This window comes from Rana temporaria, chromosome 7 (genome assembly GCF_905171775.1).
Source record: "Rana temporaria chromosome 7, aRanTem1.1, whole genome shotgun sequence".
NCBI classification, from domain to species: domain Eukaryota; kingdom Metazoa; phylum Chordata; class Amphibia; order Anura; family Ranidae; genus Rana; species Rana temporaria.
Genome location: NC_053495.1, coordinates 136,657,920 through 136,672,418, shown reverse-complemented (window position 1 = coordinate 136,672,418; position 14,499 = coordinate 136,657,920). Strand labels below are relative to the sequence as shown.

Genomic DNA, 14,499 nt, shown 5'->3' with positions numbered 1-14,499 from the left:
GCCGATATGCAGGGCACATGAGCCTCTGCCCATAGGAGAATCAAGCTCACCTCTCTCTGAGCGGCTTGACTCCTGGTTCCCCCTTGGTGATTTATGTATGCCACGGCCGTGGCATTGTCTGATTGAATTCTCACCGGGAACCCCTGCAATTTTGACGTCCAAGCCCTGAGGGCTAGTCGAGCAGCTCTGAGCTCCAAGATGTTGATGGGCAACTGCTTCTCTGGCGTTGCCCAAGTACCTTGGCGAGTGCAACCATCCAAAATTGCTCCCCAGCCCGTCAGGCTGGCGTCTGTGGTCACTATCTTCCAAGCCACTGGGCTGAAAGACTTCCCCTTCAGTAGATTCTGAGGGTCTAACCACCAACACAGACTTTGTCGGACTCTTGATGAGAGCGGCAACGGGATATCCAAGGCCTGTGGCCTTCTGCTCCATGCTGACAGGATGGCTGCCTGCAGGATGCGAGTGTGGCTCTGGGCGTATGGTACCGCCTCGAATGTGGCCACCATCTTGCCTAGTAACCTCATACATAGGCGAATAGTCGGTTCCTTCTTGCTTAGAACCAGTAGGATTAATTCCTTGATGGCTTTGACCTTCCTCAGAGGTAGAAACACTCTTTGTTGTTCTGTGTCTAATCTCATGCCGAGATATTCCAACTGCCTTGTGGGCAGGAAAGCTGACTTTTCTCGATTTAGGACCCAGCCGAACTTCTCGAGGTATTGGACCGTGAGGGCCACTGCTCGCTCCAAGCCGGGAGATGAGTGATCTATGACTAGGAGGTCGTCCAGGTATGCTAGGATCGTGACCCCTTGGATCCTTAGTTTGGCTAGGATTGGAGCTAGGACCTTCGTGAACACCCGGGGGGCCGTAGCCAACCCGAAGGGAAGCGCCACGAATTGGAAGTGACGCGAAGCCACCATGAAGCGTAGATATTTTTGATGTGGCTGATAAATTGGAAGATGAAGGTAGGCATCCTTTATGTCTATGGACGCCATGAAGTCGTCCTTTTGGAGTGTGGTAGCTGCTGACCGCACGGATTCCATCCGAAATGAGCGGATCTTTAGGTATGTATTTACCATCTTTAGGTCCAAAATTGGCCTGACATCTCCATTGGACTTCGGGATGATGAATAGGTTGGAGTAGAAACCTAGCCCCTGTTCCAGGACTGGTACCTCTACTATTACTTCCTGGGAAAGTAGATGATTTAATGCCGACATTAATGCGGCTCCTTTCTCCGGATCGTTTGGAATCCTCGACTCCTGGAAATGAAGAGGAGGAAACCTTAGGAAATCTAATTTGTAGCCCGTGGCCACGGAAGACCGTACCCACTCGTCGGGAATGCTGGCTTCCCAAACCTCTGAAAAGAGTCGCAGCCTTCCCCCCACCTTCGTGGGTGGGGGCGTCCCTTCATAAGGTCGGCTTGGGGGCTGGTTTTGCTGGTTTGCGAACCCACTGCTTTCTGCCTCTAGCAGCCTGTCCTTGTGATTTGCTGTTGAAGCCGAAGTTTGCTTTCGCAGGAGGCCGTCGATACTGTTTGGCATTAGAGGGCCCCTGCCCAGGGGAGTACTGTCGTTTAAACGCAGGCCCCTGAAACTTCCTCTTAGTTGGCAAGAGAGTACTTTTGCCATTTGAAATGGTTTGAATGTATTTATCTAGGTCTTCTCCGAAGAGTCGTCCTCCATGGAAGGGGAACCCTACCAGGAGCTTCTTGCATGGGGGCTCGGCCTCCCAGCTTTTTAACCATAAGAGTCTTCTCATATGGATAAGGGATAACGATAAACGTGACGCTTGCTGGATAGAATCCTTAATTGCGTCTACTGTAAAACATATGGCCCTAGGGACATCCGAAAATTCTTCTGCCTGCTGGGCAGGAATAAGTTTAAGCATCTGCTTAGTTTGATCCGATAATGCTTGAGCAACCCCAATCGCAGCCACGGCTGGCTGTACTACTGCCCCTGCAGTAGTGAAGGAGTTCTTAAGTAGTGCTTCCAAGCGTTTATCAACTGGATCCTTGAATACCTGTATGTTTTCTACAGGGCATGTTAATGATTTGTTAATACATGAGATGGCTGCGTCCACTGTAGGAGTAGCCCATTTCTTGGAAAATTTATCTTCCATAGGATATAGGGCAGAGAATCTTTTAGGTGGTAAGAAGATTTTATCTGGCTTGTTCCAATCTTGGAACAAAACTCCCTCTAGTAGAGGGTGGATCGGAAATACTGCATTGCTTTGAGGCGCCCTCAGTGAGCCCAAAGCTGAAACCGTAGACACCTGGAGATCTGGTACTGGCAAGTTGAATGCATTATGGACCAAGTCCGTTAAGGCTTGAATCCACCAGCTCTCCCCTTGGGAGACTGCTCCAGACTCCTCTGTATCCGGATCTTCGATCCCTGAACCTACTTGGTCCTTGTCCAAGAGGTCGTCCAATTCCCATGAGGAAAGGACCTCCTCTTCTGAGGGTCCGCGCTCGGGCGACGGAGATCTAATCCGTTTACTGCCCCGCATAGCTGTGGCTATCATTTTTCCCATTCTTTTCTCCATCTCTCTTAAAGAGGTGAGTAATACCTTGTCCGTGACCATCTTAGGGTTGGACTGACCCGCGCCAGCTCCAGCCCCAGATCCCGATGGCCCCAAGGCTCCCTGTGGGGAAAGCAGCGGCATAACTTTGTCCGAGACCTCAGACTCTCTGGGGGAATCCCCACCTCTTGTACCCTCTGACCCGGATGCCATGGTACAATACCGAGGTACACCTGCTACCTATTGGTATTTGGAACTATAAAAGTTAATTGCCCAAACACCTGTTTGGGGGATAAAAAATGCTTCCTCTCCCCTAGATGACTTTTCTTTTTTTTTTTTTTTTTTTTTCGTTTTTGTTTCAAATCCAGGAAAGAAAAAACATTCTGTCCCCCTGAGTAGTATTGCAAAGAAAAACTATGAGATGGAAAAGAAACAGCCTATTTCTAGGCTTGAAAAACAGTCTTCTGAAGACTGCAATATCCTTTCTGGCCACTGTGTGTCCTCGGCGCCCCGTGCTGCCGCTCTGGTCTTTCTTCCCCAGTTCCAAAGTATTGAATGGAACAAACAAGGAAGGGCCGCCCCTTCCTTAAGCCACTGACCCGCCCTTCCCCCCCCCAGCAATCTCAAACAGGAAATGCCCCTCCCGACGGGGGGGGGGGGGGTTTGGGAGGAAGGGACCTCTCTGTTCCAGCAAACTGCAGCCTGCAGCCTGGAACCATGAGGAGGTCAGCGTTTTGCCTGCTTTGCAGGCTCTGAGGAGGAAGACTGAATGGAGCATCGCCTGGAGGCTTGCAGGTAAGCACAGCTCTCTGACACACACATATACTTTTATATCACACAGGCCCCACTCAATGCTTTTCCAACACTACAAGGGAGGTCACATCTTTATGGGGAATAATACATATAGAGCCATCCTATCTTTATGATATGTGACTAGTTTGCCAGATGCAGTGCATAACTTTAGGCATGTCCCCTGTGACCCCCCAGAAAAAAACCTGCTAAGAACCAAGTTCCGCAAGTTTTCCCCTCACTTACCTGCTCCATGCCGCAGGACTTTGCCAAGCAAGAGGCCCAATCTTCCCCCATCTCCGTGGGGATGTCTAGACCTTCAGGCCCTGGGTTCCTATGAAGGATCCACTGTCCTGGGCCCATATAGCACCCTGGCAACAGAAAACATTAGGCACCCAAAGGTTTCTAAGTTCTGGGCCCAGGGTCCAGCTCTCTAAAAAGAAAAGCATTATGGGCTATACCCCAAGGGTTTGGGGTCCGGTTACTGACCACTTTAGCGCTGAGGCTTTTTTGGACAGAACCGGTAGCTCACCTAATCCCAAGGATGCGGAGGCAAGCTAAACCATGACTAACACCTAAGACACTGGCGTAAAAACTGAGGTACTCCTCCTATGGGAGGGGGTTATATAGGGAGGGGCATTTCCTGTTTGAGATTGCCAGTGTCAACACCTGAAGGTACTCCATATAACCCATATAGTAATGAATATGCCGCTCTGTGTCCCGTGATGTACGATAAAGAAAAGGCTGTTTGATCCTGGTCTTCTCTGTTCCTCCCTTCTTCCACAGTCCCCAAACCATCTCCTGATAGAACAGAGGCTACGGGACAAGCTTATTTTCTTTCTTGGGAGGGTGCATGTGATCAGCACAGGGCCGATCAGCACTATCCAGGCAGAGGGTCAGTGGTCCTGCAGCCTGGTAAGACAGGCATAGCAGGAGGAAAACTCCTCCTACAAGCTTTAACCAGACACTGATAGAAGTCACAAGACTGCTGATGAAAAAAGGTATTTAGCAGTTTATATTTACTAAAACTATTGCATTTTGATGTTCTGTGTACTGTGGGAGACCATATTTAGTGAATACAGGGTCCTGGGTTTAGTAAGGCCCCGTACACACGGTCGGTTTGGTCCGATGAGAATGAACCGAAGTTCATTTTCATCAGACCAAACCGACCGTGTGTATAGGCTATCGGTCTGTTTTCCTTCGGTCCAAAATTTTAAAACATGCTTTAAAACCGAACCGATGGACTGCTGCCCGATCGGACCAAACCGATGGTTAGTACAGAAAAGCATTGGTTCAAAACGTGCATGCTCAGAATCAAGTCAACGCATGCTTGGAAGCATTGAACTTCTTTTAATTCAGCACCTCGCGTGTTTGACGTCACCGCGTTCTGACCCGATCGGATTTTGGACTGACGGTGTGTACACATATCAGGCCGTACGGCCACTTCAGAGGTGAACCGATGAAAACGGTCCGACGGACCAGTCACATCGGTTTGGTCTGACCGTGTGTACAAGGCCTAACACTTTAACGCTGTGTGCATATTTTTGGTAGTGCCATTGTGCGACCAAAATAGTCAGCAATCGTTTGCAATTAACTCATATGTGGAAAAAAAACCCTGTGATGTATCCTAACCTCTAAATGTAGCTTTAGCTCAAAATGAGATAACATATAAGTAAATAATGGGAGCTGTGCTCTAAATAATGACATATAACCCCAAAAAGTTAAGTATGAAACACACTTAGAAAATTAATATCAACAAGTCCCATTAGTGAGCCATGTGGCAAAAAACAAGTGAGTCCTCCAAGTAGGGATGAGAATTCTTAAAAATTCTCCAATGTAGAATGAAGGTGAATGAACCAAAACACAATGTGCTGTGACTTCCTCCTGTGATTATGACTCGATATTGACAGATAATAGTGAATCCTCCACCACGAAGAGTGAACGCTTACCAGCTGCACAAGCTTTAAAGCTTGTGGCTAACACCCAGCCAGGGCTTTTTTCTCCAAGAACCACAAATGGCCGATCGACCACAGACAGCCTCCATATACCACTATCAGACTGATGATCTTGTACAGTAGATGGTCGAAGAATCCAGCATTCGAATTTGCACTCGAAAATTATGATCAAACCAGCCCAAAGGAAAGGGCGGAAAGAATCGCCATAGGTAAACCAGATGGTGTTTATTAAATAAAAACAGTATCACTTACATGTGAGTAAATTGTTACCAGTGTGGAACATAAGCCGGCCGGCTACAGTACAAAGCCCGTCTTATCGGGACGTTAATAGCACGGTGACGTCAGCGCGTCGCTCCTCCCTCTCCGCATTTTTTAAGTGTGTTTAATACTACATTTTTTTGGGTCATATGTCATTATTTAGAGCACAGCTTCCATTATTTACCTGCTTGCAATTAACTGCTTGCAAATGCTACACATACAGTGCTATGTAACAGCGATTGATTACACAAGTTTGTAGCATTGTGTAATCATTAACGATTAACCACACATACATGTAACATTCTTTTTTCCTTATGTATAATAACCAATTGCTATTAATTATGGACAATATTAGTAGCCAACTAACTTTAGTGTTTAGAATAACTGGTTGAAATACTGTATGTATTAAATTAGAGCCTACCTGATCGATATTTCAAAAGCAGGTCCCAAATAGATCTTCTGGAATATGGATCTACACCTGAGGTTGGTTCATCCAATACCACAACTTTAGAGTCACCAACAAATGCCATTGCAACAGATAGTTTTCTTTGCATTCCTCCTGCAAGTACAAAAAAATAGTACTGAGTGCTAAAACATGATAAAGAATGAAATGGAAAACACAAAGTGCAATCCAACAAAAAAATATATGCCTACCATATAAAAACATTAATGGTTTGCGAAACATTCTAACATTACATCCAGCATTGGATTAGAAGCAGTGGCGTACCTAGCAAATCTGGCACCCAGGGACAATTTTTTTACATCCCCCCAAAAAATTAATAAGACAAGGAAAACTGGCATGCTACGCATGCCGCATCGACTTGCAGGTGTGGCCAATTTGTGCTTAAAGTATAAGGGGATTAAAGAGGCAAATTTAAATAAAACCTGAGCCTACTGCCCATTTTCTCACTACACATATGCCACAGTTGTGTACCATAAGCAAGAGAGTAAGGACTTGTTCACACGTGAAGTTGATGGGCAGTAAAACTCTGCAGTTGAACCACACTTTTACTGCCCCTAACAGCTACCCCCTTTAAAGCTGCAGTGTCCGGGGGTGTACACATAAAACGTCTATGATGCTTTGCTTCATGGCTGTGGCGGGAATTATGGCCCCTGTCACTTTCAGTCAATGGATCCGCTCTGCAAGTGCCTGGCAACTGCATGCAGAATTCAAGGAGTTTAAGCAGTTGGTAAGGAGGCAATACAATGTCTCCTCACCGCCTGTCAAGTGTTCCCTGAAGAGCGATCTGAAGAGGGATCAGCAGCTGATTGAGATTCTGTCTGCCCCAGTTTAGATAAGTGTCTATAGCACAGGGGTCAGGGGTGCGAAAAGCACAGGTGACTTTACAGAGTGCAACCAAAACTACCCCCTCTTCCCAGTCTTTCACACCTCATGGACAGATCTCCCCTAACATCCAAAATCACTCCTCCCAATTTAACCCTTCAGTAAAGGCCCCAAAGCACAAACTTCTCAGTGCAGACCCTTTAGCACAAACCCTTAGTACAGACTGCATCCAGCACAAACCCCTCAGTACAAACCCCCCCCAGCAGAGACCCTTTAAGTACAGTCGGACCCCCTCAGCACAGTCCGACACCCCCCAACACAGATCCCTCTGTACAGACCTGCCCCTCTAGCACAGACTAACCCTCTTCAACACAGACTCCTCTGTACAGACTTACTCCTCCAGCACAGACAACCCCCCCCCCCCTGACACAGACACCTCAGTACTAATGTCCCCCCAGTACAAAACCCTCATTACAGACTGAGCCCCCAATATTCCTAAATCTCCTGCCCAGCCTCCCCCCTTTCCAGTATAGAAACCCTCCTCAAAAAGAATCCTCGGTGCAGACACCTCCCATAACCCCGAGCAAAAACCCCTCAGTACAGACCGACCCCCAACATTCAATGATCCCCCTCCCAGAACTCCTCCCCAGTACAAACGCCTTCTATACCTCAAACTAAGTAGAACATTCTCATTGCAGACACCCCCCACAACCTCAGACCTTCAGTACAGACAACCCTCTGTAACCACCCAAGTACAGGTCCTAGGAACAGACATATGCATAACCCATTCCTCCTCCCACCTTAAGTACAGACCTTATTTACAGATGTCCTCTTCACTCTCCAGAGGGGTGGGAGCTCACATTAAGTGGAAGTCCTGCTCTCGGCTCTGTCAAATGAGGGGAGAAGGAAGGAAACTTTCTCTCCCTCTGAGCTGCCCTGTCACTGTCATAAAGTGGCATCTTCAGACTCAGCTAAGGGTGCTGGTTAACATTTTTTTATTTGATTTTCATGGTACTGCACTGGATGAGAAAGGGGTGCAGTGCCATACAACTCAAATAAATGTTGGGTGGCACCTCCAGTTGAGTCCGCACCCCCTGCACCCTTATTGGTACGCCACTGACTAAAAGCAATGTACAGAATATAAATCTGTCTGCTATGTATTGCTTATTCCCGTTTGCCAGGTAAAGATGAGAAATTATTTCTTAGGCTCTGTTCACACCTAGGCATTTTTGGGCGTTTTTCTCCTGTAAACCTCAGTTCTAAAAACACCCAACAAGACAAATCACATTCATTTCAATGGCTCCTGTTCACATCTGAGCATTTTGTCAAAACGCAAATGAAGCAAAACGCCTAAATCTCAAAAAAGTATAGGAGCTTCTTATTTTATAGGCGTTTTCTCCTTTTGACTAGTACAAAAACGTTGTTGAAAACAAAACGCCTAGTTGTGAATAGAGAGCCTAATGTCGCGTACACACGATTCGAAAATCCGACAAGAAATCCGTGGATTTTTTTCCGACGGAATTTCGGGAAAAACTTGTCTTGCATACACACGGTCACACAAAATTCTGATAGAGCTTACACAGGGTCGGAATTTCCAACCAAAATCTCACATCGAACTTTTCCTGTCGGAATTTCCGATCGTGTCTACGCGACATTGAAGAGTGGAAAGATCTAAATAATTACCTGATAGGTTTTGTGCTTCCTCGTGTCTTTTTTGAGGAATGCCTATATCCTCCAGCATAATTTCCAGTTCCCTCTCAGCTTGTCTCCTAGATCTGCCTTTTAGCTGGGCGTAAAACAGGATATGCTCTTCTACGGTTAGACTGTAGGAATAAAAATATAGATATAAAATATTTACATCAGTGGACATAAAGTACTAAGTATGTAGTTACTGAGTGGCATAATGGTCAACTACAACTAAAACCAACAATCCTGCTTAAGAGCACACCAGTAGATTATATCTTCTGTCTTTGTTCACTCCAGTTTTTGGCTTTACCTTCACATTAGATATGTGCATTCCCGTTCGTACGAATGTTATTTTCGTACTCGCAGAATAATGTGTACATACGAAAAAATTAAAGCACCAAAATACGAAAACTACGGGATTACGAATGAGCCGCATAACGAACAACCACAAATACGAACGAACGATCTGACGAAAATACGACAAAACGAAAACGGCAAAAGAACGAAAATTACATCTATAACAAAAGATTTGCATTCTGTATCCTGTTTGAAACCCCTCTCTGCTCGTATCCTCAGCCGCATGTCCACATGACACCCACAACAAAAGATTTGCATTCTGTATCCTGTTTGAATCCCCTCTTTGCTCGTATCCTCAGCTGTATGTTCACACGACATCCACAACAAAAGATTTGCACTCTGTATCTTGTTTGAATCCCTTCTCTGTTCGCACCCTCAGTCGTATGCTCATATGACATCCACAACAAAAGTCCCGCACTCTGCATTTTGTTTGAATCCTTTCCCTGTCCGCATCCCCAGTCGCATGCTCACACAACATCCACAACAAAAGATTTGCATTCTGTATCCTGTTTGAAACCCCTCTCTGCTCGTATCCTCAGCCGCATGTCCACATGACACCCACAACAAAAGATTTGCATTCTGTATCCTGTTTGAACCCCTTCTCTGTTCGTATCCTCAGCCGTATGCTCACACGACATCCACAACAAAAGATTTGCATTCTGTATCCTGTTTGAATCCCTTCTCTGCTCGTATCCTCAGCCGTATGTTCACACGACATCCACAACAAAAGATTTGCACTCTGTATCTTGTTTGAATCCCTTCTCTGTTCGCACCCTCAGTCGTATGCTCACACGACATCCACAACAAAAGACCCGCACCCTGTATTTTGAATTCCTTTTTTCTGTTTGTATTTTGGATTCAACAGAATGCAAATCTTTTGCCACAGATGTCACACGAACACACGACCGAAAACACCAAAAGAATAAGGACCCAAAACACAGAATGCAAATCCCTTGCCACAGATGTAATTTTCGTTTTTTTGAATGGGCAGTGAGTGTAGTTAGTAAAGCAGCTTCTCTTTTGTGCTGAGTAGTACAGTAAAGCCAAATAAACTTTTCTGTGGATTTTGATCTGAAGGGAGATCAGTTGGCCAGACTTTTGAACCCAAAAATGGTTTTCTGATGGAGTTTAAAAACGAACAAATTTTCTGAGAACGAACGGAAAACGATCGTTTTTATGTTTGTTGTTAAAAAAGTCTGACCAAGTGTATGGGGCTTAACAATCGTTAATATGGATGAGCCGCGTGTTGAAAGTGTCGCGAATCCCGCGATATATTTACGAAAGTACAAAATGACGAAAATCCTTTTTCTGTTCGTATCTTCAGTCGCATGCCCACATGACATCCACAACAAATTGTCATAGATGTCACACGAACACACGACCGAAAACACGAACAGAAAAGGGAATGCAAAACACAGAATGCCAATCATTGATGAAAATTCACGAAAATTATTGTCTAACAAGTAACGAACATGAATTAAACAGAATAAAGAACCATCCCGCATGTACGAAAATAAAACGGTAACGAAAATACGATACGATCGGAATACGAAAAAATCTTGACGTACGAAAAACGAACGGGGACGAACAGGAAAACGGGCGTCTTACGAAAAACTAACGGAAACGAACCTACGGAACGATACGAAACAGAACAAAAAAAAACGAAAAAAAATTCTGTGCACATGTCTACTTCACATGTTACAGAACTATAGTCCCCTTATTTAAAGTGAATATAAACCCCAAAAAAATTTTTTTTTATGTCACAATGTAGAGAACAAAATTTCCTATCATCTGTGCCCAGTCTTGCCACACAGAGTTAATCCAGCTCTGAGAAATCTTGCATTCTACTAATTTAATTAAAATTATGATTGAAATTTAAATTGTGGAGATTCAGGATTTCCAAAACTAAAAAATATTTGATCTATTGTCTTTCTCTCATATTCACTCTCTTTGTCAGAGGTAAACCTTAGATCATAACTAACTAGAAAATGCATTCCCTGAGGAAAATGCGAGTGGGAATGCTGAATTGCTGAGCCCGCACCAAAGCCATTCACCATAACCACTACACTATCTTTAGGACACACAGCTCCTTTCTCTATCTGCAAAGTAGAGAGTATGCTGACTTCCTGGTCGCCCCTCCCCCCTCAAGAGGTTTCCCCTCCCCCCAGGTCAGTGAGGAGGAATATTGCACTGAGGTAAGGAAAGCTATTTATGGAAAGAAATTCCATTACAAACGCCTTTTAATTCACAGACCAATACATTAATTACGCCTCCAAACAAAACGTAATAAATCCACAACCGTACATGCGATCGATACAGCGACTTCACCGTTTGAAAGACACGGCCCTTGTGAACGCATCGATATGAAATTCATGTTGATAAACTTAAAATTGTGGCCATGCCAGCGATTTAGAAAAGAGCGTCTTTGTGTGTTTTGCAGGAAAATTTAAATTTTTTTTAACATGACGGTCAATGAGAGTGGTTTTGTCGCTCTTGTCCTTTAGAAGCTCCTGGAACTAAAACTAAAATACGTATCACAAAACTGATCACATTGCCTGAAACCAGACAAGCATACCTACGTTTTGATATATAAATTGTGTATGACAAGTAGATCTTGTGGGCGTGAGAGCAATTTGTTCGCCCTTTTTTTAAAGATAATTTTTGTTTTCAAAGATCTCCACTGTAAAGGTCACATGACACACTCTAAATCCCTTCCATAGGGTTACATTATAACCGATTCCATTTTCTGAAAAAATCGCTAAACGTAAATTGCGTTTTCACAAAAACCGTAAAAGATATCAATCTGAAAAGTCATGTTTGGATAGCTGAATATTGTGTGACCGCTTTAAAGTTTGTTTGGTGTCTGTAAGTGAAAGTATGAAGGAGCTGAAACTTTTGGCAGAACGTGTGTTTTGAAGCAGGAAAAAGGATGTTCTCATTGACTTCAATGTTAAAAAAAAGTGTCTAAAAGCTTAATATTTTAAAAAGTATAAATAGTACAAAAAAACTTGAAGAAGTCCCATCGTTAGCTGAATGAGACGAACATTTTAAAAGTTAAATGGTCTCAATAGCTGAAAGTATGCAGAAGTTACGCAGAGCCAAAAAACGTACGGAATAAAATTAAAATTAAAATTAAGAACTAGAAAATGCATTTCCTGAGGAAAATGCGAGTGGGAATGCTGAATAGCTGAGCCCGCACCAAAGCCATTCACCATAACCACTACACTATCTTTAGGACACACAGCTCCTTTCTCTATCTGCAAAGTAGAGAGTATGCTGACTTCCTGGTCGCCCCTCCCCCCTCAGGAGGTTTTCTCCCCTCCCCCCAGGTCAGTGAGGAGGAATATTGCACTGAGGTAGAAAGCTATTTATGGAAAGAAATTCCATTACAAACGCCTTTTAATTCACAGACCAATACATTAATTACGCCTCCAAACAAAACGTAATAAATCCACAACCGTACATGCGATCGATACAGCGACTTCACCGTTTGAAAGACACGGCCCTTGTGAACGCATCGATATGAAATTTATGTTGATAAACTTAAAATTGTGGCCATGCCAGCGATTTAGAAAAGAGCGTCTTTGTGTGTTTTGCAGGAAAATTTTTAAATTTTTTAACATGACGGTCAATGAGAGTGGTTTTGTCGCTCTTGTCCTTTAGAAGCTCCTGGAACTAAAACTAAAATACGTATCACAAAACTGATCACATTGCCTGAAACCAGACAAGCATACCTACGTTTTGATATATAAATTGTGTATGACAAGTAGATCTTGTGGGCGTGAGAGCAATTTGTTCCCCCTTTTTTTAAAGATAATATTTTTTGTGGATGATCTGCACTCTAAAGGTCAATTGACACACTCTAAACCTGCTCCATAGGATTACATTATAACCGATAAAATATCACTAAACGTAAATTGCGTTTTCACAAAAACCGTAAAAGATATCAATCTAAAAAGTCATGTTTGGATAGCTGAATATTTTGGGACCGCTTTAAAGTTTGTTTGGTGTCTGTAAGTGAAAGTATGAAGGAGCTGAAACTTTTGGCAGAACGTGTGTTTTGAAGCAGGAAAAAGGATGTTCTCATTGACTTCAATGTTAAAAAAAAGTGTCTAAAAGCTTAATATTTTAAAAAGTATAAATAGTACAAAAAAACTTGAAGAAGTCCCATCGTTAGCTGAACGAGATGAACATTTTAAAAGTTGAATGGTCTCAATAGCTGAAAGTATGCAGAAGTTACGCAGAGCCAAAAAACGTACGGAATAATAAAATTAAAATTAAAATTAAGAACTAGAAAATGCATTCCCTGAGGAAAATGCGAGTGGGAATGCTGAATTGCTGAGCCCGCACCAAAGCCATTCACCATAACCACTACACTATCTTTAGGACACACAGCTCCTTTCTCTATCTGCAAAGTAGAGAGTATCCTGACTTCCTGGTCGCCCCTCCCCCCTCAAGAGGTTTCCCCTCCCCCCAGGTCAGTGAGGAGGAATATTGCCCTGAGGTAAGGAAAGCTATTTATGGAAAGAAATTCCATTACAAACGCCTTTTAATTCACAGACCAATACATTAATTACGCCTCCAAACAAAACGTAATAAATCCACAACCGTACATGCGATCGATACAGCGACTTCACCGTTTGAAAGACACGGCCCTTGTGAACGCATCGATATGAAATTTATGTTGATAAACTTAAAATTGTGGCCATGCCAGCGATTTAGAAAAGAGCGTCTTTGTGTGTTTTGCAGGAAAATTTTTAAAATTTTTAGCATGGACGGTCAATGAGAGTGGTTTTGTCACTCTTGTCCTTTAGAAGCTCCTGGAACTAAAACTAAAATACGTATCACAAAACTGATCACATTGCCTGAAACCAGACAAGCATACCTACGTTTTGATATATAAATTGTGTATGACAAGTAGATCTTGTGGGCGTGAGAGCAATTTGTTCGCCCTTTTTTTAAAGATAATTTTTGTTTTCAAAGATCTCCACTCTAAAGGTCACATGACACACTCTAAACCTGCTCCATAGGATTACATTATAACCGATAAAAAAATCACTAAACGTAAATTGCGTTTTCACAAAAACCGTATAAGATATCAATCTAAAAAGTCATGTTTGGATAGCTGAATATTTTGTGACCGCTTTAAAGTTTGTTTGGTGTCTGTAAGTGAAAGTATGAAGGAGCTGAAACTTTTGGCAGAACGTGTGTTTTGAAGCAGGAAAAAGGATGTTCTCATTGACTTCAATGTTAAAAAAAAGTGTCTAAAAGCTTAATATTTTAAAAAGTATAAATAGTACAAAAAAACTTGAAGAAGTCCCATCGTTAGCTGAATGAGACGAACATTTTAAAAGTTAAATGGTCTCAATAGCTGAAAGTATGCAGAAGTTACGCAGAGCCAAAAAACGTACGGAATAAAATTAAGAAGAAGAATAATAAAAAACGAATATCAATACTGGGAATGCTTATTAAAGCATTCCCACTAACTAGAAAATGCATTCCCTGAGGAAAATGCGAGTGGGAATGCTGAATTGCTGAGCCCGCACCAAAGCCATTCACCATAACCACTACACTATCTTTAGGACACACAGCTCCTTTCTCTATCTGCAAAGTAGAGAGTATGCTGACTTCCTGGTCGCCCCTCCCCCCTCAAGA

The 14,499-nt window shown here is 43.3% G+C and overlaps 1 protein-coding gene across 1 annotated transcript in view; it reads right to left on the bottom strand.

Annotated features, from left to right (window-relative positions):
* ABCA4 (ATP binding cassette subfamily A member 4) overlaps positions 1 to 14,499 on the bottom strand; it is a 304,087-nt gene that overhangs the window by 126,154 nt on the left and 163,434 nt on the right. Inside the window, exons 22-23 of the mRNA XM_040359994.1 lie at positions 8,485 to 8,624; positions 5,938 to 6,075 (exon numbers count right to left, since the gene is read on the bottom strand). Coding sequence (XP_040215928.1) covers positions 5,938 to 6,075; positions 8,485 to 8,624 — 278 coding nt within the window. The remainder of the gene's footprint in view (positions 1 to 5,937; positions 6,076 to 8,484; positions 8,625 to 14,499) is intronic.